This window comes from Bos grunniens, chromosome 20 (genome assembly GCF_055505025.1).
Source record: "Bos grunniens cultivar Pamir isolate PY7600 chromosome 20, Bosgru_T2T1.0, whole genome shotgun sequence".
Taxonomy (NCBI): Eukaryota; Metazoa; Chordata; class Mammalia; order Artiodactyla; family Bovidae; genus Bos; species Bos grunniens.
In genome coordinates, this window is record NC_141184.1 from 51064890 (window position 1) to 51088796 (window position 23907).

General features: G+C 40.7%; 2 protein-coding genes across 3 annotated transcripts in view; both read left to right on the plus strand.

Annotated features, from left to right (window-relative positions):
- Positions 1–5265: 5265 nt before the first annotated feature.
- On the plus strand, positions 5266–10474 carry GAPT (GRB2 binding adaptor protein, transmembrane). The gene is made up of 2 exons (XM_086361833.1): positions 5266–5412; positions 8779–10474. Exon 2 carries the CDS (start codon positions 9064–9066, stop codon positions 9538–9540), a length of 477 nt encoding a protein of 158 aa, XP_086217959.1. The 5' UTR covers positions 5266–5412; positions 8779–9063; the 3' UTR covers positions 9541–10474.
- A 306-nt stretch (positions 10475–10780) lies between these two features.
- The window catches only part of RAB3C (RAB3C, member RAS oncogene family), a 365186-nt gene continuing 352059 nt past the window's right edge, over positions 10781–23907 (plus strand). Inside the window, exon 1 of one of the 2 annotated variants that reach the window (XM_086361829.1) lies at positions 10781–11062. The gene's annotated coding sequence lies outside the window, so the exon portion shown is untranslated. The remainder of the gene's footprint in view (positions 11063–23907) is intronic. The other variant, XM_086361828.1, reaches the window with a different exon arrangement.

The following is a 23907-nucleotide window of genomic DNA, read 5'->3' on the forward strand; positions in this document are numbered from 1 at the left end:
TCTCACATCCATACACGACCACAGGAAAAACCATAGCCTTTACTAGACGGATCTTTGTTAGCAAAGTAATGCCTGACTTACTATTCATCTCTAGTTTCCTTTTTGTAATTAAGACACAATAACACAGTGTGCATGAATCTGAAATGGATAGCTTGATAAATGGTTACATATAGGTATGTCTTTGTGGCCACCACAAAGATTAAGATAGAGCACATTTTCTAGGATCTGAGAGGGCTCCCTTATGTACCTCCCAGTCTATAGTAATCATCACTCTTTCAACTTTTACCATTAAATGTTTGTGGAAAGCTTTCCATGATTTGGGGAGTGGAATCACACAACAGGCCTGCATCCTTCATGCATAGCTTCTTTAATTCTATATTGTTTGTGAGATTCGTCCATGTTCTTGTGCATATCAGTAACGTGGCTGTTCTGACTGTTGTGTAGTACTCCACTGTGTGGATTTAGTGTGCTCCATTTACCCACTGTACTGCTGATGCACATTTGGAATATTTCTAGAGATTTGGGGTATTATGGAGAAAGCAGTCATCATCAGAAACGGCCTTCATTTCCGTTGAGTATTTATGTAGGAGTACAGTTCCTAGGTCTTTTTACTTTTTCTTTCAGTGTCTTCTTTTTCAGCCTTTGACCATCAAAGGAATCATAACAATGTATGTCTCTTTAGTCCTGACAAGCAGATGTCATAGCTAAAAATGGTCCACCAGTAGAGGAACATCTTTCATGGTTTGCTACTTTTTGCATCCCTGGTGGATTTTGTTGTCGCGTTTTGTTATCTCTTTCTGTCATATATATTCTGACACTGTAAGGAGGAAAAAAAAAATACTCTTGAAAGGGACATCTAGGGACTTTCCTTTTCCTATTCTTCATGAAAATAGTGTGGCATAGAAGAAAATTACTGGGTCAGATTCAAAAGACTTTTTGTATCTGGGCTAGATTTCTACTTTCTTGGCTGAAGGGTTTGGAGTAAATCATATCACTTCTCTTACCCTCAGAGGGTTCAATTGTATCAATGGTTCCCAAACGTGGCCACAAATCAAAACCATCTAAGGACATCTCAGTGTTCCTTTTTGTTACGAAAGTGGTACAAGATCAAATAGTATAAAAGACTGTGAAATCAAAAGTAAAAATTCTTCCCCCACAGTCTGTGCAATCCCTTATTCCTCTAACTCAGAAATTCCTTTATATTATTCTTAACTTTTAGAATGAAGATCCCTGGGCCCTATCCCAGATATAATGAGCCAGAATCCCTAGGGTCCTAGGAATGTGTAATTTTTTTAAAGCTTCATAAGTAATCTTGATAGACTTTCAGGTTTGGGAATGAATTCCTCAACTAAATGATATCTCGGATCCCTTTCAGAAAGTCCATTCCCACCCCCTCAAAATTCTGTATTCAATAATTTAGGTTTGCCTGCTGCTAACAGGATCAACACTCAGTTCAGTTCAGCTCAGTCACTCAGTTGTGTCCAACTGTTTGTGACCCGAAAAGAATTGCAGCATGCCAGGCTTCCTTGTCCTTCACCATCGCCCAGATTGTTCAAACTCATGTCCATTGAGTTGGTGGTGCCATCCAACCATCTTATCCTCCGTTGTCCCCTCCTCCTCCCGCCTCCAATCTTTCCCAGCATCAGGGACTTTTCCAATGAGTTGGTTCTTCGCATCAGCTGGCCAAAATATTGGAGTTTCAGCCTCAGCATCAGTCCTTCCAATGAACACCCAGGACTGATTCCTTTAGGATAGACTGGTTGGATCTCCTTGCAGTCCAAGGGACTCTCAAGAATCTTCTCCAACACCACAGTTCAAAAGCACCAATTCTTCGGCGCTCAGCTTTCTTCACAGTCCAACTCTCACACCCATAGATGACCACTGGAAAAACCATAGCCTTGACCAGATGGACCTTTGTGACACTAAGCATAGCTAAAGCAACAGTGGTTCTATTTTGACTTCCTCTTATTCATGACTTCTCTCCTTACCTTCAACTGCTCGACTTCCTCATTTTAAAGTTTTCTTAACTCCTTGGTCCCCACAGTGAAACTTTATGAGTTGACTCATTCCATTAAAGTTCTAGTTGCTTTGTGGCTAATCCCATAAACCAATCAGTATTAATGAATTTGCTAGCTAATAAGTGTATTATTACCATTCCCATGCAACATAATGCCTTATGCTAAAATGTATGTTTCCATAATGCCTTTTACCAGTAGCGTGGAGTTCAAGGGCTCCTTACAGAGAATGTCCAGGAAAATGTTTTTTAGTCAAGCATGTCTTCAAATAAGATCCACGTACATAAACGTTTGTCCATGTCTGTTGTCACTGATACTACTCAGTTTAAGTACCTGAAAAAGCACATGGTTAAAATAAGTAGATATTAACTACACCAAAGAAATGGCTAGGAATTTAAATCACAGTTTATTGGTTGTTAATCATCAAGTAATAGAAGAAAATTTATTTGGATAAACTATTTAGTCTAAGTTACACTAGAGAACAAATTACTTACCAGGCCCTCTGCCACCCAAACCACATGATAGACAGAAAAGCAGGAAAAGAAAACCTAACCATAACCACTGTGATTAAAAAGGGAACTGTTGTCTACAGACATACCACCCTGAATGCACCCAACCACATCTACAAAGGGAACTGTAAGAAGAGAATAAAATACGTCCTGCTAGGCAAAAGATAGGAAAGTAGGAAAACAGAAATCAAGGCGTAATATCTGATTCATACAAATGATTCTACAATAATTCTATTTTGACAAAATATGTATATAGCATCTTTTTTTATAGATTCAAAGAATGGTTGTATCTATTACTTAAAAATCCTCTCTGGAGAAAAAGCCAGGCAGTATCCCTTCATTTTATTTATCTTTCAAAAAACTAAAGTGATAAATGGTAAAACAACTTTCCATATGTTCAAAAGATGAAATCCAGATGGATATTTAGTTGTCCTGAGTTCTAGAGTAGACTGTGTAATTTTACATAAATATTATCTTTGTTACGTTACTTGCAGATTATGTGCGTGTGTGTGTGTGTTTCTGTTTGTATTATTACATGGCAGGGTGGCTAAAGGTAAAATACAGCCCTAAAGACTGAATTGACATTTAAAGCTTCACAACTTTATACCTCCTGCGCTCTGGGATCATTGCCTAGAACACTGCTGTTCCGCCTTTGATTATGTCCTTCATGTTCTGTGAGGCCTTGCTCATGTCTTCCTTTCCCTGGCAGTTTTGAGCTGGATGTCTCTTTTCCTTGTCCCCACTGCCTGTGTGTAGCAGTGTCTCTCTTAGCTCCTATTGTCTTGATCTGAAGAGATCTGCAGATACGCCATTTCACTAGGCTTTAGGTGCTGCAAGGGATTGTGTTCCCTATTGCACCCACATTGCTTAGCATAATCCCTGGCACAATGTCAATGTCCAGTCAATACTGACCGTCTTGTTCTTCAAATGTCCGATTGGTATTTCAGTAACTAAATCTTCTTTTAAACCACTTTACTTAAAAGGCAAAATTTCCATTACTTTATCATCATGTCTGTCTAATTCAGCATTTCCTATATTGATATTCCAAAGAGTTGTCCTCTGAGAGGTGCTGTTAAACAAGCGTTATGTGATGAAAACTTGTGGTTCGGCCTAGCGAGACAGCTCGAATCCTGGCGTTAGCACACAGGTGGTGGAGGGAGACTGCCAGCCCGCACAGAGGGAGTGATTAGCTCTCCGCTCTTCCTTCATTCCCTCCTCTGTAAGAGAGGACAAATAGAGTCCTCTCCCATCAAGTTGTCTTCAGGATTTACTATGGAGCGTATGAAGGTTTAGAATTCCTAAGTGCTCAGAGAATGTTGGCTACTATAATTAAAAAAAGTTAAGCAGTTTTTCTCTCATATTTGGTTGGGTTTTTTTGCTTACTGTAAGACTGCTCACAGCCTTGAGGATGCTGAGGTGCCTGTGAGTCTCCAGGTGAGCAGTCTTTCTCAAATTTACTTGGTGAAACACCTCTAGAAGATCCCAGAAGCAATGCACTTTGGAATATACTTTAGGAAATCCTGTCTTATCAATTTAAAAGAATATTAGCATATTCTGAACTGAAATTGCGAGACTGGTTTGACAAGTGTTGATGTAACCTGGGGCACTGGGAGATAGTATTGGGAGCAAGGACTGTGCTAGTATACGGCAGATTAATCAACAAGACCTGTGCGTTACCATATTTTAAAATATTTCTTTGTAAAAATTTTAAAATGCAAGTAAAAAAAAAAACAATCAGAATGCTGATTCTCAAGTGAGGACTGCCTGAAGATTACATACAGTATAAAACTTTTAAAAAGTTATAAATATTAAAAGGTAAAATGCACAATTTTAATGGGTTGAATAGTGATTCCTACCAGAGAAGGCAATGGCAACCCACTCCAGTACTCTTGCCTGGAGAATCCCATGGACTGAGGAGTCTGGTAGGCTAAAGTCCATGGGGTTGCACAGAGTTGGACACGACTGAGTGACTTCACTTTCACTTTTCACTTTCATGCATTGGAGAAGGAAATGGCAACCCACTTCAGTGTTCTTGCCTGGAGAATCCCAGGGACAGAGGAGCCTGTTGGGCTGCTGTCTATGGGGTCACACAGAGTCGGACACGACTGACGCCACTTAGCAGCAGCAGTGTTCCCACCGCACCCACGACCCCATCCCCCCTCAAAAGCCATCTAAATCCTAATTCCTGGAGGCTGTGAACAGGATCTTATTTAGAAGTAGGATCTTTCCAGGTTAAGTAAATGAAAGGTCCGAGAAAAGATCATCCTGGATTATCTGGGTGGTCCTGCATCTATATGATGACAGTGACCTTATAAAAGGTACACAGAAGGAAAAGACAAGCGGAGAAGCCATGAGACAATACAGCAGAGATGGGGGTGTTGTGTCTACAAAGCAAGGAACACCAGGGAGTACCCAAAGCCAGGAGAGAGGCCTGGATGGATTCTCCCCTGGAGCGTCCGGAAGAACCGCCCTGCCCACCCCTTGAATTCGGACTCCTGGCCTCCACAATGGGAGAGAATACATTTCTGATGTTTAAAAAAGAATAATAAATAAAAATAAAGTGAAGACTGTAAATATTGTCCAAATAAAAAACCACCTAGGCTTCATGCATCAGTTTCTGATACAGTTGGAGAACTACTACTAGGTAAAGATGAAGGGCTGGACTTCCTTATTCAAAAACGCATACACTTTTTCTCAGTTCTTATGTATATGATAAGAACTTCCTCTCAAGCCAGGAAACTTTGCAAGTATGAAATCATCTGAAAGGAGGGGTAAAGAAGGAAGTAACTGACCTCCATGAAGAGTGAAAAGAGGAACAAGTTCTAAACCAAAGCGGGTTTGAAACATAACCAAAAGGACAAAAGAAAGCTTGGCATACAAATCTCAAGGTAAGTAAGGACCTGCTTTAAGGTATTTGGGTAATGAAAACTATAAAATAATAGTTCATTTTAAATAATCATGGCTTTTTATCTTATCAAACACAGTGTGTGTAGCATTAGGTGCCCATATGTTGAAAACCCAGTTTACAGCCTGTGAGGTCAATGCTTCCTTACTAGTGGAGAGGCTCACAAGCACAGGGTGTGCTTTGCTGTTGCCTTGTTTTCAAACATAAGGGCAGTATCTGATTAAAATTTCAGAAGTTTGTCAACAATTTGTGATTTTAAGACAAATGAATAATGGTTGGGTGTACCTATTGGAATTGTCTTCCAAAATTGAAAGTCTTCTTTCAAATTGGGCAGAGTGAAACTTACAAGTTACCTGTGAAGGACTCTTATTTTACATATGGCTCCCATTCTAGTCCACTCCAGTACTCTTGCCTGGAGAATCCCATGGACGGAGAAGCCTGGTAGGCTATAGTCCACGGGGTCGCAGAGTCAGACACGACTGAGCGACTTCACCTTCACCTTCCCGTTCTAGCAGGTCTTTGTTTCCGTCTTACAGGGCTTTTCCTATTATTTTGAAGAAAGGGAACAGATACATTTATTTTCCTGTAAGATATCTCCTTGTCTTTATCTCAGTAAACACTTCTTTGATAAACAGTTTTAATTTTGGGAACGTACTCAAATGTCTACTCTACACAGAATGACATAGATGGTTAAAAGTAAATTCTCCTCTTGGAAATCCAGAGAGCAATACATTATCTTATCCTCAAAGGGCATTAGGTAAGCCTTCCTGCTTCTGTTGCAATCATAGCACTTTTTAAAAAGCTGATTAGTTTCAATCAATATTTGAAATTTAGTTCAAATATGCTGGCAAACATTTACTTAAATGGGTTATTATTTATACCATAAAATATCTTACATATGGTCAGTTCTCAGCTGTTGCAGAAAGGAAGTGGGATCCTAATGGCTGAAGTCCCTTGCCAAACCTTGAACACAAAGCACTGTGTCTGGCCTTAGAAAGGAGGGAACCTACAAAAGTTCCAAAGAGATTAAAAGATGTTGCAGTCTGGGGTGTTTGTCCCTATAGTTTTATCAAAGAAATATTATAAATCAGCTGCATCTCATATTTAATTTAGTGTTTTATGTGAAATGCCAGATTGAAAATTTGCACATTTGATGTATTCTAACCTTGAACAAGTTTAGAAGTGTTCACTACTGTACGTGAGTACTCACTGAGAGCAGGGCACAACCTCAGGGCTTCTTTCTTTCTTGTCTATCACTACAGTTTGTATCCTAATGCAGGTTGCCGTATTCATTAGTAGGTATTTAACAAACCAGCTATCCTGTGTCTAGTATTGCTGCTGGTGATATAAAGATAAATAAAATACAATTCCAAACCCCAAGAACCTCAGAGCTAATCATCTATAAAAATTTAGTAATGGATGATGTGCTTGACAGACATTTATAGAAGCCTGGGTAGGAGTAATATTTAGGGGAAAATTTTACTTGAATCCAGATTTAATCACTTCTTAGTCATTAAAGAAGTTACTTAACTTTTTAATCTTCTTGTTTCTCATGTATAAAATAAGGATAACAGTAGTATCTACTTCCCATGACAGCTGTGCATGGTAGGGTTAAATGAGATAATCCATGTAACAGTGTTTAAAAGCTGACCCCAAGTAACTAAATATTACTAATGGACATTCAGTAGATGATGATCATCATCTCATAAGCACTGTGAAATTGAATGACTATAGTTATCAATGCTGTAGTATCTATTTGAAAGGTGCTAAAAGAGTAGATCATTAAGGTTCTCATCATAAGAAAAAAAATGTTTAACTGAGCTGATGGATGTTAACTAAATTTAGTGTGGTAAATAGTTCACAGTACATGCAAATATCATATCATCATGTTGTATACCTTAAACTGATACAGTGTGGTATATTAATTATATATCTCAATAAAACTGGAAGAAAACAACAATGATGAAAACAATGTTGGATGTAAGTATATCTGTGTCTAGTCTAAAAACATACAGCAGTAATGTTTTATTGATAAAATCATAGAACATTCAAAGTAGTTGAAAACTTCCAGTTTCTCTCCCCTCTGCCATTTTAAAGCATCAACAGGTAAAGCTATAAAATTATCTTAATTAAATGAAAGTTATTTATTGGAAGTTGTGATTAGACTAGTGATAGGAAGACTCTCAAATTCTGTTTTAAATATTTTGGTTATAGGTATTTTGTTTTTACATCAAAGGACTCTTTTCTTAAGTACACACTGTACCCTTTACAAGACATGTCTTGCATTTTAAACTATCGGCTTAAACAGATGCTTAGATTTGGAGTCCTATGTTTATTTAATCATTTATTCAATAAATATTGACTGAGTGTCTTTTCTGTGCTAGGTGTTAAACATATTCTCTAGGGATATACAGAGGAAAAGACCTGATCTCTCTCCACCATATAATCAGATAGGAAGACACAATTTCATGTAATTTAAGTTGTCATGTTATAATAGAGAAAGTGAAAGTCGCTCAGTCGCATCTGACTCTTTGCGACCCCATGGACTATATAGTTCATGGAATTCTCCAGGCCAGAATACTGGAGTGGGTAACCTTTCCCTTCTCCAGGGGATCTCCCAACCCAGGGATTGAACCCAGGTTTTCCACATTGCAGGCGGATTCTTTACCAGCTGAGCCACAGGGGAAGCCCCTATAATAGAGAACTGACTCTTTAATATGGGAATACAAAGAAAGGTGTGGTTAAGAAACAGACATGGTCTCTGACCACTAGGAAGAGGGGCAGGCGAGGCTTCACAGAGGAGGTGATGGGGGATAGAGATGATTGTCCATCTGGACTCTTGTCCCTTTCCTCCTGTTGTGTTCAAAGCATTATTTTTCTCTTTTTTTTTTTTTGAAAAACTGTTAACATTATCTTTCTCTTGAAGATGATTAGCCTTATTGTCAAAAACCATGTTGAAATCTAAGTGATAAAAGCACTCACACTTCAGCAGACATGTTATTTTAACTCTCCCACCCCCTCTCACCAGTGAGGACTGTATTCTATGTTAAAGTAAAAACTCACTGAATACAATAGCAAGTACTGCCTTCTATATTAAAGCAAAAACCCAGTGCTGCAACTAGTACTAGATTCTTTCTTGAAATAAGAGTTTACTAAATGCCAATGCTTAATGTAGTGGTAGAAATTGGCAGATTTTTTAAATTATGCTATGTATTAAATATGCAATTAAAATGTTTTTAATTTATAGCAGGCACCTGGATGGCAGATCGTTCAACCTTCCCTTTCTTGAGTTTTCTACTCTGTTATTATTTTCCACTCATTTGTGCTTCATTTTGTGATTCATTGATAGCAAAGGAAGCGGAGTTGGATAAAAATCCCTTCTGACACAGTACAATTATACCATAACAATTGTGTAATCATCAGATGCAACGAGAGCCAGCTTCCAAAATCAAGGTTACTCAATCTCTCCTCTGACACCAAGACTTTGCCATATAATGTTCTTTCATATCTGAAATACCAAAACAAGCTTCAGAAATTACTTTCAAACCATACTTTATGAGAAATTACAGTGGCTTGTACCTGTGAATTCATTAAGGGCTTCACCATAGTAACAAACGACATTGTTCGTGCAGAGATGCTGAAAATCTGTGGAAATACTTCAGTGGCTGTGTCTATAGGAATTTTCCTTCTTTTACTGTTGGTGATCTGTGGAATCGGGTGTGTTTGGCATTGGAAACACCAGAATACCATGCGATTTACCTTACCAAAGTTTTTGCAAAGGAGGAGAAGCAGGAAAAAAGACTATACTAAAACTTTCTCCTTGAGTCCCCAGTTAATCGGCCCAAGGCATAAAACCCCAGTTCAAACTCAAGACCGCCATTCTGCTGGGAAGGACACTAACATCCATGACAACTATGAAAATGTGAAAGTGTGTCCTCCCAAAGCTAAAGGAAAAACGGACAAGAAACTGTATGAAAATACTTGGCAGACCAATCCCGAGGAGCATATCTACGGAAATGAGACACCATGTGACTATTATAACTTCGAGAAGCCTAGTACTTCTGAAGCCCCTCAAGAGGAAGACATATATATTCTTCCAGATTCATATTAATTTTGCAAAATGTGTGTTTAGTTATTGGGGGGTAAATATTCACTGAGGCTTTATTGTACTGATACCATCAAGTTCTTCTGTTGAAACTTGATGATCTCCTTTATTGCCACCCTTCTGAATCCTGTGTATATCACTATGGATTAATTCTAGATATCCTCACCATCCTTCTTGCCCTGGATTAATTCCGAATTGTGTTTCATTGATTCTTCCTTCTGAGCATTACTTGCTATCTTTTTCTTCTTTTTCTATCTGGACCACTTTTCTGGCTCGGGATTGTCACCGTCTGCTCACTAGTCTTTCTGGCTTGAGTTCCTACGTACTCAGTGATGCCGCATAACTGCAGAATCCTTGAGACGCTGCCAGATTCGTCTTCAGAAAACATTCCCAGTAGCCACATCACTCCTCTGCATAAAACCTCTTACTGTCTCCTCTTTGCAAAAGACATACTACTCAGAATTCTAGCTCCAGAATTTTACACAGTTTAAATTTACTTTTCCAATGATTTATGTTAATCTCTCACTTCTCTGTGTTCATCAAAAGCTGCCAAACCCACCTCTCCTCCTCATCTTTCCTTGTCTGCCCCCTCTTAAGCCTGCCTTGGACCATAACTTCTTCCATCTGAGTGTTTGAATCATTCCAAACCCACGTATACCATTTTTCTTTTCCTGGTGTCCTCTAGATTTTGCTGTCTGTTCAGTTCTTTGGGCATTTAAATATATGAGTGTTTGCAATGGCATTTTATTATTTAGTGTCATATGAAAATGTCCTAAATCCCATACTAAATAGTAAGGAACTGCCTCATATTCATATTTTAGCCCCAATGTCTATAGACTGCCATATGAGGCACTCAGTATTGTTCAGTTGACAAGAATTGAACTGTACTCTTCGCTAAGTACTTTGGAAAACAATCTAATAAATCCATCCATCCAAGGAATATTTATTGAGTACCTTCTATTTACTTCTTAGTGTGCTGCACACGTGGACGGGGTAAAACAGTGAAAAGAAAGACATGGGTCCTGAGCACACACTGCCTCGTGTGAAAGAAAAGACAATCAACAACTACTATGCTCTTTATTAAGCTATGATACTTCTTAAACCCACCGTTGTATATGCTGCTCTAAATTGCTCGGGCTGGAACTCTGCAAACTACCTTTTTTCTTTGCCAGGTGTATCCACATTAGGATCTCTCAACAGGGGAAGGCTGGCAGGCAATAAACAGGAAGCAAAGGGGGCCTGCCCCTTCTTGTTCTCCCTGTCGTCCTGAGAGGTACTCTTTTCACTTAATTCACTCCAGCGCCACTGGTTGTTCGCAGTTTCCACTTTCTTCCAGCACTCCTTAGAAGCAACTTCTTTGCACCTTGTCAGAGATGCCGGCACCACCAAGCAGCAGCCTTCCCTTAGTATCTGAGAACCAGCTCCTCCAGCCCTCCTCCAAGCTCCTAAGGGACCAGCAGGAAACAAACGGCACCTACAGCTCCAGGTCCCAGTCCCCCTCCAAGTTTCTGATGATCCCCAGTCTTAGGTACGGTGGCTATTTCCTGCATTCACTATCTCTCTGGTACCTCAGTGGCCTCTTTCTGTCTTTTCAGTCTATCAATACTTTTTTTTGCTTGTTTTTTAATTAATGCTGAACATTTAGTTCTCCATTTTAAAACAAACTGATATGGTTTCTGTTTCCCAAAGTGGACCCTGAGTGATACAACTAAAAATGATACAGTAGGTGTTCTGAAGGAAAAAAAGCATTCTGTGTTTGAGAACAATGGCATTTGGTAGGGAAAAGGATTCGTTTTTTAATCAGATTACCAAAGGAGGCCAATCTAAAGGGACACTTAAGCTGAGACCTGAGGGTGAAAGGGGCTCTCCGTGTAGATGTGGTGTGACAGGGATGGGACCAGCACGTGGAAAGACTCTGAGGCATGACAGAAGCTATGGCACTCAGGGAATTTAAGGATAGCCATGTTGGCTGGAGCTCAGGGAGGACTGAAGTGACATCTGGTAGGTCAGCAAAGGAGGAAACAGCAGACAATGCAAATTCTCGTCGGTCTAGCTAAGTGGCTTAGGCTCTAATATGGTGGCAAATGGAATCTAACAGTTTTAAGCAGACGAGTGACATAACATTACATTTTTTAAAGAGCTGCGGGGTTAAGAAATAATTGGGAAAGCTCAGGATGGAAGTGGAAGATTATCATTCACTAACTACTCACTGATGAAAATCTGTAAAGGTTTTCATGGCAAAAAATCATGGGAAGGTTTGAAATGGCTCCTAGGCACTTTCCAGAGGAGAACAGGATTTATGTTGATCTTGAGGATTTCTGTTGGTCCTGGAACAGATGGTCATTTTGAAGTCTCAAACAGGAAGTTCTTGCTAGAATAACCTATATCCATGCCTACCTAGTACTCGGTCATAGTAGCTGAAAATAACTTGACAGGAACCACCACCAGAGAGTATCTCTGTCCTGGTAGGATCCTGGGCATCAGGCTGGAATGAGCAAGGGAGTTGATCCAGAACTGCTAGATGGTATTACGTAAGGGGATGGGTCTCACCATCAAAGTGACCAGCTACAGAAGGGTACCGGAGAAGCTGCTTTAAGAGTTTGGTCTGAACAGTAAACAGGAGGTAATAAAGCAAGGTTTTTCAACGAACTAAGCAAAGGCCTGTTTTCTGTTGCGATCAGTAGTGGGTTGAAGTATATCACCGCTATATTATTACCATTATGATGAAGTGTAAGTCAGACCAAAGTGAAGTGTTGCAAGTTGCAGGCTGAGCACAAGGTCAAAGAGCCAAGTGCTCATGGTTGGCAGAGGTTGGCCGTGAGGTCCTGCAGAGATGGCCTACTAGTCCCAGCGTGTGAACTTGCCGCATTTCACAGCAAAGCCGCAGTCCTTGCATCTGATGCTCCTATGTATTCTTCCCCCACCCCCACACCCACACCCCCAACATCCTTCCTCTCTGCCTCTTGTGGTACCTGTGGTTACTTTTGCTAATAATATAACTCAGGTGCAAACTGCTGCTGTCAATTTGACTTAGACTAACTTTGTTTTCTGTCTCTCAAGGACGATTTTCACTTTTTAGATTTTAAGAAGGCAGAGAAATATTGTAAGAGAGAATGCAGATAGGAAAAAGAAATTTGAAAGGGGGGGTGGGGAAGAAGGAAGAGGAAGAGGAGGAGAAGTGAGGCAGGAGGGAATGAGAGGAGGAGAGAGAGAAGCAAGAATAGGAAATAGGAGAGGGGACAGAGAATGGAGAGTATGGTAAAAAGAGAAATTGAATGATGATTTCCTTGACTTCCTCTGTCATCCTCCCCAGAGCCCCCCACCAACCCACCCACCCACCCGCACACACACACACAAGAATTCCTAGTAAGGTAAGTAGATATGAAAAAAAGGAAGAAGTTGTCTGCCTTTACTGCCCTTCTAACCTTGTTGAATGTCAGTAACAATTGGCTACTAGGAAACGCCCTGGTGGGCTTCCCTGGTGGCTCAATGGTAAAGAATTTGCCTGCCAATGCAGGGGACCCAGGTTTGATCCCTGGGTCAGGAAGGTCGCCTGGAGAAGAAAATGGTAACCCACACCAGTATTCTTGTCGGGGAAATCTCATGGACAGAGGAGCCTGGCAGGCTACCGTCAATGGGGTTGAAAAAGAGTCAGACATGACTGAGTGAACAACAAACACACACTGGTAATTAACTGCACACACCCTTGGTGTGGAAGTGTGCTTATGTGATCACTAGCCTTCTTGCCAGTCCTCCAAACTTAGGGGAGGACTGAATTTAGGGACATTACTTTCTCAGCTCTGAATGCTCTTCCTTAAGCTATTCACACTGTGAACTCCCCACTTCATTTAACTCTGATCAAAAGATGCCTACTCAGAGCTGACCCCCCAATCTGAAATGGCCCCCCTACCGTGGATCTCAGACCCTTTACCTTTAGCTGCCTTACAGAACTTATCACTGCCTGACAAGCGTTTATGTGTATGCTTATACTCTGTTCCCTTTACCTAGAATGTAAGCTTCGTGAAGGCAGAAACATTTTCTGTCTTACTCTCTGCTTGGTCATCAGTACTTGCTTATAGCATGTACTCAATTATGCTTGCTAACCAAATCATTAGGATATACTAAACCAGATTTTAATATAAATTCAGTGCCATGAGACTTCTTTGCCATTTCAGTACAGGTGAGCTTGGTCCCTGTGATGGCAGCTATCTGGGCCAGGTGGTGCCACCCAGGTAGAAGGGGTGGAGCAGAGGGGCCCTTGAGCCAGTGGGGAGACTGGACTTTGGGCTCTACGGAGGAAAGGGAAAAGAAGGGACCACCATCTGACCGTCTTTCCACATTTTTGACTGCTATTCTCAGCCACAGTAACCAGCTGGAGTTTTCCAATTTGAGGAGTGGTCAGTCAGTCACCGCCTTTTAGGGCTTCCATTGTGTTATCCCTTGCAGCATGTTCCCTGTCTCCCCTTCCTAGTTCTTTTGCAAGTCCTTTCCTGTTTTATGTCCTTGCAGGACAGTGGTTCTCCATGAGGCTTTCCTTGCCTCCCCATTCCTTCTCACACTCCTTCCCCAGATGACCTAGACATTTATGCCTGAACTCTCCTGCCCCAGTGTCCTTTGGAAGCATTTGATTCACATAGCTCACCATCTCATGCTTATTTCTGTGCAGTATCCTTCAGATATCTGAAATTTAACATGGGCCAAGCTGATGGCGAGGGGTCAAGCTTTGGGTGTCAGAAGTAGAAATGGAATTAATGATGGGATAAGAGAAGGCTCAGAGATACAGGGATGGTATCCATTGCACAGGTTGCTTGCTAATAATTTCAAAAGTTGGCAGTTCAGAACATCCCAGTATCAAAAACATCAGCCTCAAAATATCATGGTGTCAGTATACTGTATATTGAGCAGCTGCCTCTTGAACATCAGTGCCTGGCTCAAAGTTTGTCCCTGTGATCCCCCATCACTAAACTCAGGTGGTGTCACATTTGGAAAACAGTATGTCTTTCCTGCTCTTCCCCTGACTGCTGAGTGAGGAGCTCTGAAATGTAACACTGTGTTATAGTAGCAAAACGGAGTCCAGGGCTTGCAAGGCATCAGGCACTTAGTAGAATCGTCTGATGGCTGTAGGTGTATGGCTCAGTGCTAAGTTGCTTCAGTCGTGTCCAATTCTTTGGGATCCCATGGATGGTAGCCCACCAGGTTCCTCTGTCCATGGGGTTCTTCAGGAAAGAATACTGGATTGGATTGCCATGCCCCATCCAGGGGATCTTCCCAACCCCGGGATCAAACCCACGTCCGTTTTAAGTCTCCTGCATTGGCAGCCAGGTTCTTTACCACTCGTGCCACCTTGGGAAAGAGCTGCTCACTTCATTTACTTTAGCATTTTTGGTTATTATTTTTAAGTGTTTTTAGGATTAACTACATTGAGCTGGACCTAAAAAGCAGTGGTCAAGGGACTAAATCATGAAAAAAAAAAAACCCACAGACCGGGGATTTTAGGATTTGTCCACTTTGAATGAATGGCTATCTACTGATATCCCTGTGAAGGATAGGAAAAATGCAAATATATCTTGAACAAGAGCACCTTCTGGTAGATTCTTACGTTGGATAGACAGGAAGTTGCAGAACACCAAAGTCGTGACATTTATAACAAAAGACTTTAATGACCTTGTAAGATAAAGTGATTTCAGTCATGTAACAAGTATTTGTGAAGTGCCTGTGGTGTAGCAAACACTGAAAGAGTGCTGGGAATTCAGCAGTGGGGTTGGTGGATAGAGGGTATAGAGACAGACCCTGCCTCTGCACTTGGTGAGCTCACACAGTTTTAAGGAGTTCTGATATTTCTGCAGGCTATTAGAATGTATTGAGGTATGGTATGATAGGGAAGCATGTGGTGTAATGGGAGACTCACCAGGCTTGGGGTTAAGAAAGGTGTCCTGTGGAAAGTGACTCCTAAACCGAGACCTGGAGGACAGTTACGAGATAACCAGGCAAGGAAGCTGAGGGAATGACGTTCTAAAAACAGGAGATAGCATGTGTAAGGCCCCAGATTACAGGAGGTGTTCAAGAAGTAAAAGAACATAAATACCCATGAAGTTAAAGGAGAAGGGCAGGAGCAGGGTGATACCTACAAGCAAAGGTCAGCTGATGCCGGACTTTGTAAGACAAGCTAAGGAATTTGGACTTTATCCTAACAAAACGGGTATCAGAATAGGGTCTTAGGTCATGATATCAGAATAGGGTCTTAGAAGGCAGAAATGACATTGATTTTTCCCCCAAAACCATAGGGTATTCCAAATATATAATATCCCAGCTGCAGCAGAGTATGGGAAGCAAGATTCTGAGGTTCAAGATATAGGACTTGATTCTAACAAGCATGTGTCCATGCGTTTTTATAAAATAAGCAGTGTGCTCCAGTGTTTTATTAAGGCTCCCATAGCTTTTAATTTAAATTCAGCTCCTGTAGCTTTGCAGTTTGAGATTCTCCCAACTGAAATGGGAATTAAGCAAATGAGAGAGGCTCAAACAAAAGGAAGCACAGAAGATGGTAAATTGCCAGATGCAATCAAGACTGATGAAGGTGTGACTGCAGCTATTGACCTATGCTGTTGCCATGGAAACAAAAGCTCTGTGGACCTGGAGTGCTTTTCCTTTTTTAAGGAAAAAAGGAATAGTGGCTTTAGTGAACAGTTAAGAGTGAAAATTATGGAAGTTGGATCACCTAGTGCCACGTGTATTCTAATTTTTTGTTGATAACAGAGACAACAGCTAGCAGGGTCTGAGGTGAGCTCCCCAGAAGCCCAGAAGCTATCAAAGGCGTAAGGTTGAGGCTTGATGAAAAGCAGAGTTTAGCCGTTGCCTTAGGCCCTCTTCCCCAGCTCCACTCCATACTAGACTGACCTATTAATTGCGATATTGAGAATTTAGGAGGAAGAATATAATTAACTAGGCTTTATCTATTAACATGATATTTTAAAACAGTAGATTAGACGATTGGAGACTCATCAAATAAATACATAGAAATGGATATTTTATTTTTCTTCTTAGGTGTTTCTGAGAAGACTGTAGTCCAGATTCTATTCCTAGTAATGGAGTGGCTTCTAAGCACCAAACACCATGATAAGGCTGTATGTGAATTCTTTCTTAGTTCAAAACAATTCTATTGCATTAGTACTATTGTTATCCCCATTTTACTGATAAGATTGACTTCGAGAAGTTAAATCTGACCAGAGATCTTAGTGTCAATAAAAAACAAAAAAAAGGAGGCATAATTTGAACTCAGTCATTCTGATGAGAGATTTGCTCAGGTTATTTTGTCACAGTATTATTAGTTAATGATATCTTCTATCTTAACATTGTGGAATTTCAGACCTAGAAAATAGCTTGGAAATTATCTAGACTGACTTCCTCAACTTGAAGATGAAAACAACGAGTCCCAGAAAGTTTACTTGACTTCCCTAGAGTAACACTGCTGCTGCTAAGTCGCTTCAGTCACGTCCGACTCTGTGCAACCCCATAGACGGCAGCCCACCAGACTCCCCCATCCCTGGGATTCTCCAGGCAAGAACACTGGAGTAGGTTGCCATTTCCTTCTCCAGTGCATGAAAGGGAAAAGGGAAAGTGAAGTCACTCAGTCATGTGCAACTCTTAGCAACCCCATGGACTGCAGCCCACCAGGCTCCTCCGTCCATGGGATTTTCCAGGCAAGAGTACTGGAATGGGTTGCCAGTGCCTTCTCCACTAGAGTAACACAGTGATTCATAATTAGCCAGGATCATAACTCAAGACTTTTCAACATACCTTGCTGCCTTTCTTATTGACTGAAAATAGAAAGGTTTCGCTTGTTTCATTTCTTAATCCAAGTCTTCTTCATAGCATCATTTTGAGTCTCATTTCCTGAGGCCTTTCTTTTCTCTATTCTGTTTTAGCGGGGCCTTCTCTGCATCTAGAAATGATGTCGATTTTTCTAAATGTTAAGCAAAGATAGTCCTAAGAGAGCAGAGTATAAAGGTTTCTTAATGTATGTGGCTCTTGTGTGGCCAGAGCTAAGTAATGAAGGCCATCAATCAGGAGAGGAGCGGTGCACGACACGTCCTCTTCTGGTCATTGTTTCTTAAAATGTACTCTTCCGTCATCTTGTCTCATCAGGCAGAATTTGTCTAGGCTATATACAGTTTTAACTCAATTATCTGATAAGAGAGACACATGACCAACAGAAGAGGTGCATTCAGGGTGAATGGAAGGGGGAGGAAGTGGGGAGACATCTGTGACAACTGCATTGCAAGGAGAGGGCTAAAGAGCACATTTGAAGGAACAGCTAATGACAAAGTAAATATCCTATCTGGGCTGGCATGGCAAGGGCCTAGAAGCTATTTTCAGTTAGTTTGTTCCAGAAGATCAAGGAGAATATTGTGAAATTCCTAAGCAAGGAAAAACTTGATGTTACATTTAAGGGAGAATCTCCTCCATTTAAAAGCAAAAGATAAAAAAGCAAGAGGAAAGCAATAATTACCTCTGAGTTTGTGAGATCAGCTAGTTAAATCTTAAAGCAAAAGTTTGGGAGAGGACTAGAAAAGCACATGGGAGGTGGGACATTTATAAAAAGGAGGAATGAAAAGATGCACAAAAAAGGAACCCTTGAGAGATTTATCTAATGTCCTTGATGGTAATCAAAAGAGAAAGTTCTGTCTAAAGTTGAAAACTAGACATCTACAAGGGCTAGATAGGGACTTACAGTCAGGAATTAGGCCACTGACAGGCAGTGCCAGCTGAGTCTTATATGTGAACCGAGTGAAAGGGCTGCCTCGTGTCTTAATCTTTCAGATCCTCTGCAGAACAAGCAATAATCAAATAAATGTGTCCCTTAATTCTAAGTCAAGATGTAGTTCTTTGCTTCTGCTATTTCTAATGCATCACACAGATCTGTAGAAATTATTTAATTTTACTGTTTTGTAAAAGTCCTTTCTAATGAAATATTTTGTAGTCCAAGGATATAGTAGTAAAGGAAAGCAGAGAGGAAGTGGGACCCTTGTCATTTAAGAATGATTTTCATTTCCTCTTTTAATTAACTGTGTTGCTTAATATAACAGTACCTTCTCATCCACATGTGTTGAAAAAGCTGTGAGACTCAATTTAACATGCATCTCCTCGATTGCAGTTAGAAAAAAAAAAGAGCTGTAGTAAAGAGTGTATATTTTTAACATGTGGAGGACATGTTAAACATTTTGCCCTTTTTCCAAAGCCCAGGTTAAATTCCAGGTCACATACAAAGTCTTCTTTACTTCCAGCAGTCCAAAATTATCTACCTTGTGCTGACTTTCTTCTATCCATCCATCCATCCATCCATCCATCCATCCATCTATCCATTACCCATCCAATAAGTAGTTGTGAGGGCCACCAGCTGTTAGGCATGTAATAGGCACTCAACGGTGAATAAAAACATACGGTGCCAACAGCCTAGATGAAATACCAAAAAAAAAAAAAAATCCTTTACAAATAAAAGCATAATTCTAATTACATAACTTATATAAATGCTGTGAAGGAAAGAAACATGGTGATATTAAAGCTTGTAATAGAAGAATTTGATTTATTTAAGCAGTCAGACCAGGCTCCTGACACTGGAATACTAAAGTATTAATTATATAAGCAGAATTCACCTAGATAGAAAACAGGAATTAATGACTGCCTTTCTACAAAAGAGGCCCATTATTGTAGAACATTATCATTGCACTGGCTTGTTTGTGTAAAAGAAAGGGCAAAATCTCCAGTTTCTCTGAAGGGCTTGTTGTTAAACTGCTATTAAAAATAATTAGGAAGAAACACAAAAATATTGGTTGAGAAAATTTCATACAGATTATCTTTCTACACAGGTCTGGCATGAACCAAAGTATTTCTAGGCAGTGTAATAGAGTGGTAAAATAAACACTAACAAATATACTAAACCTATATTAGCACCACAGTTCTAATAAATATTAGCTATGTGGCTTTGCACAAGTTATTTATCCACTCTGAGTCAAGAAAACATCCACAGCTAACAAGTGGTACTAATAAGAATCCTGTGATACTGTGAAAACTCAATCATATGTGAAAATGCCTCAGATATTAAGATTACTCAATGCCTGAGATGCATAAAAAACATTAATCTGCTGTATAACTTGTCTCAGTTATATTACCTACATATTGTTGTTGGACTTTTCACCATTAAGGAGTACCTTTGATGATTTTCTTCTTCAGAGACTTTGTACTTTGACATATTTTGATCAATAAAATAAACTTCATTTTTTGTATAGTCATTCATTTTGAAAATTTCAACAATAATGCACTTGTAACTACCACTCAGAATTTCTGATCAGCGTGACTGCAATTGAATTTATATATTTTAAAAAAACTTCTTGTGCCATTTCCACTTTTTAAATTCAAAATAGTTACCCTTATGTGAACATCGAGACAGCTCTTTCCAATTTCTTTCCAGGAAAATAAAATATGGGGCAAGATTGATGAACCAAAGGCAAGGTTGAGAGAGGCTGGGCTGGAGATGTGTGAGATCTGTGCTCCTCCCGCCAACTCTAAGGGTCCTAGCTGAACTCTGATGCAGTAGAACAATATAGCTAAATTCCTAATTTCAGTATGTGTCAATTAAAAATTGTACAGATTCTACTGTGAAGTCCATTGACTCACATGCTTTGGTATGATTTCATTATCACAGTGAGCTCTAATCTTTGGAAAGTTGTCACAATTATTTTGATGAGTTCAAAGTGTATTAAGAGTTGCTGAGTCCATTACATGGCTTAAGAGTAAACAACAAATATTTTCAATTCTCTAACTAGTCTGAACTCTTGAGCAGTTCAGAAATCATTTTGAGCTTCCAGCAGCTATCCCACAGCTTCAGGTGTGTGATTAGAGTTAGCACCAATGACATCTATCCTGTGTATTAGCAGCTCAGCTTGCTTACAACCTGTGTATTCTAGAGGTTGCTAAAATTCTGTTTTCTTCTTCAAGACTAGCTGATTGTTGTAGTCAGTGACACGGTTATCCAGTTTCTGGAGGGCTAGTTAGGAAATACTTTCATTCAGCGGAGACATAAATGATCGTCCTTACTGGCAAAGCTCTGTTAGGATCTAAACAATAACTGTAGAGCACCCTTTTAGAGAAGACTCTTGAAACCTAGAAGTCCCCTTTTGTAGCCAGCAATCCAGAAACAAAAAGTTTACATTTTTGACTTCCAACTAACATTGGGACATTTGGTTGCAGTTCAAACGTGACTTCTTCCAGAGTCCCGTGTGGCTGACTGTGAAGTTCAAGAGGGAGGAAAATTGGAAGGACTTGGCCTAGGGGATTCCCAGTGCTTTGTGGAATCTGCCTTGGGGAAAACAGTGTCGGTAACTGGGCTCAGAAGGACGAGCTCTCCTGTAGTTTCTGGCTGATCCGTGTTGATACGGGCACTTTCTGCAGAGACAGAGCAGCAGGTCTCGTGCCTGCTGCCCAGTGCGTTCACAGAGCTTCCGCAGATCTTCATAAGCTCTTGACTGTCATTTAGCCAGACTCTTCTTTCTACCTTATAAGCAGTACGGAGTTAGAGAAGGCTGGTTTCCAAGAGCCAAGGACACTGATCTGATGTAAGGTCCTCTGGCCTGCTTTCTTTATTTCTGTAATCTAGTACTTCTTCTTCCTCCTGTGCTTGTTTAAATCTACAGGCTCCACCCATCCTGCATCCTGGGAACAAATGGGTCTGGTTTGCAATAAGCACCTTGCAGGGGTTCAGGTCAGCTGGCTCTTCATCTTAGTCCCTGTGGACTCTGACCTGGCAGTGGGGGGCTCGCCTGGAGGGGCGGGGGCTGGCAGCATGCAGAGCCTCTGCAGAACTCTTCCTGTGTTTACACAACTGCATTGGCAATGCCATTTCTCCCACCATGAAACTCTCTGTGGAAGATTTCACATGTGGAAAGCCAGCAATGAGGCAGCACCAAGCTGTTTAGGTGGGTGGGTTGGGGGAGGCCAATGTTCATTACTGTTGTTTTTTTTTTTACACTAAGAAACATCAAAGAAAGCTGTGGAAAAGAACTGGCCCACTGAGAAAAGGATTAGCAGAGAGGGCTGTAGCATTAGAGCTACTTGGAGCACAGACTCTTGGGGTTTCTCTCCACTCTTAGAGCACAAACACTGATTTTTTTTCCCAAAGCCAACTCTGTCAAGAAAGGGCAGAAGCTGTTATGAGCAGCTTTTCTAGGTAAGCAAAGAGATGCCTGTCCTTCCCTTCCATTACTGGCTCATCTGTGGGACCAATGTGTAAGCAAGCGGTGGCCTGCACCTGTGGCCTTGAAGAAACACATGTTCTCTACCCATCTTTCGTCTGCCCTGTTCCGCTTCCTCATCTGTTCCACAGCCTGGCCAGTGGCTCCCATAAAGCTTTATCTAGCCCCTTGCTGGCACTTGGGGCCAGAGAGGGCATCTCCCCACTGGTCTGGCCTTTCTCATAAGCTAGGGCTCTGGTCCTCCAAGCCTTTCCGAACGAGGTGAAGAACTGGGCAATTTAAACCCATAGACTCCCCCTGTCGCTCTCACCCATCTTCCAAAGGGGAACTTCACATCACTAGGGGGAAGAACCAAGACCTCCACTTGCTTCCAAGGTGCTAGGGAAGGCCTCAAGGTCATTGATTTCATTCTCTCCAGCTTTACTGGCCAAGTGTCATGAGACTACTGACTTTTCTATTCTGTGGTTGATATCATGCCCGATGCTTCTGTTTTATTCCTGATCCTTTCTACTATGCATTTTCCTTTTATCACGTGTACAAAGTTAAATACTGTGTATTTATCACTGAAACGTACATGAACTTAAGAGCAAAATAAGCCTTCAGTGTTTTTCCACAAATGTTTAAGCTTCTCTGTAAGCTTGAAATAAACAGCAAAATGGTGCAAAAAAAAAAAAAAAAGTTGTTCAATTCAGTCTACATTTCTGTTCAAAGGTCATCAGCTTTTTGTACACCTACTGCCTCTCCCCAGCTGCCACGCTTGACAAGCTTCCCTCCTTGGAGCACTGTGGAGTGCCTTGAAAAATTCTCCTGATGGATGCAGAAATATTACCTAGAGAGACAGTGTCCATAAAAGTTATATCTGCCCTCATTTGGGCCATGCCATGATGATATGAGTTTCCCTCTTTTCAATTACCAAGATTGTTTATATGTCCTAGAATTATTTCCACCACACTGGCTTGCTGGCTGAGTGTGTGCACTTGTCTAAGAGTCAGCATGATATAAGCGGTTGTTGCCTGGGTGGAGGTTACACATCCCTTCTGCCTGCCACAGAGTTTGAATCTCACACCAATACAGAGTGCTTCTTTATTCTTTCATCTCTAAAATCCTTTGTGTAGATGTACAAAAATCTACAAAATCCTTAAATGATGTGTTATTAAACCATTACCCACTTAGTGTTACCCACTTAATACTTCAAGAATGAATGTTTCAGATAAGTGACAGGGATTTAGAGAAGAGCCGCTGCACATCTGAGCAACTGATTAACTGCTTTCTTCTAAGACAAGTGACCATTTAGTGCAGAGGCTCTGGAATTCTGGGCTAGTTCAGGGGGAAGGTATAATGAGTTTCAGATGACTTTTGGCAAAAAGATGCTATGAAGAAATAAACCCTATTCTTCTATATTCCCGCCTTCTGATATCCAATCGTTCCTTTTAATTCTTGACCTTTATCACCATGACTGCTTAATTAAAAGCATCTTTACATCCCTGCAGGTATTAGCCCATGTAATACCTCAGCATAATGTTGAGCTGAGGATACCGATATGTGAAAGGCAAGACTCTACCCTTGAATAGTTTATAGTTTGCTTAACCTTATAACCATCCCCCTGCCCCAAGCCATGAACTAATATTGCCTCTCTTTAATTTGCATTATTAGGCTGCAAACCTTTGGAATTCATGTCATTCTAGATAAACGATTCATTGCTTTAATTTTTAAAAATGTATTCATTTGCCAGGACCATTCTAGACCATAGCTGCTGCTGCTGCTGCTGCTAAGTCACTTCAGTCACATCTGACTCTGTGCGACCCCATAGACAGCAGCCCACCAGGCTCCCCCGTCCCTGGGATTCTCCAGGCAAGAACACTGGAGTGGGTTCCCATTTCCTTCTCCAATGCATGAAAGTGAAAAGTGAAAGTGAAGTCACTCAGTCGTGTCCAACTCTTAGTGACCCCATGGATGTAGCCCACCAGGCTCCTCCATCCATGATCCCATGCCAGGCAACAGTACGAAGTGGGGTGCCATTGCCTTCTCTGTCTAGACTGTAGAGATGATGTCAAATAACTCACAGACTATTGTGAAAGCCACATAAACCAACAGTTTTAGTACAATGTAATAAATTCTGTCTTTA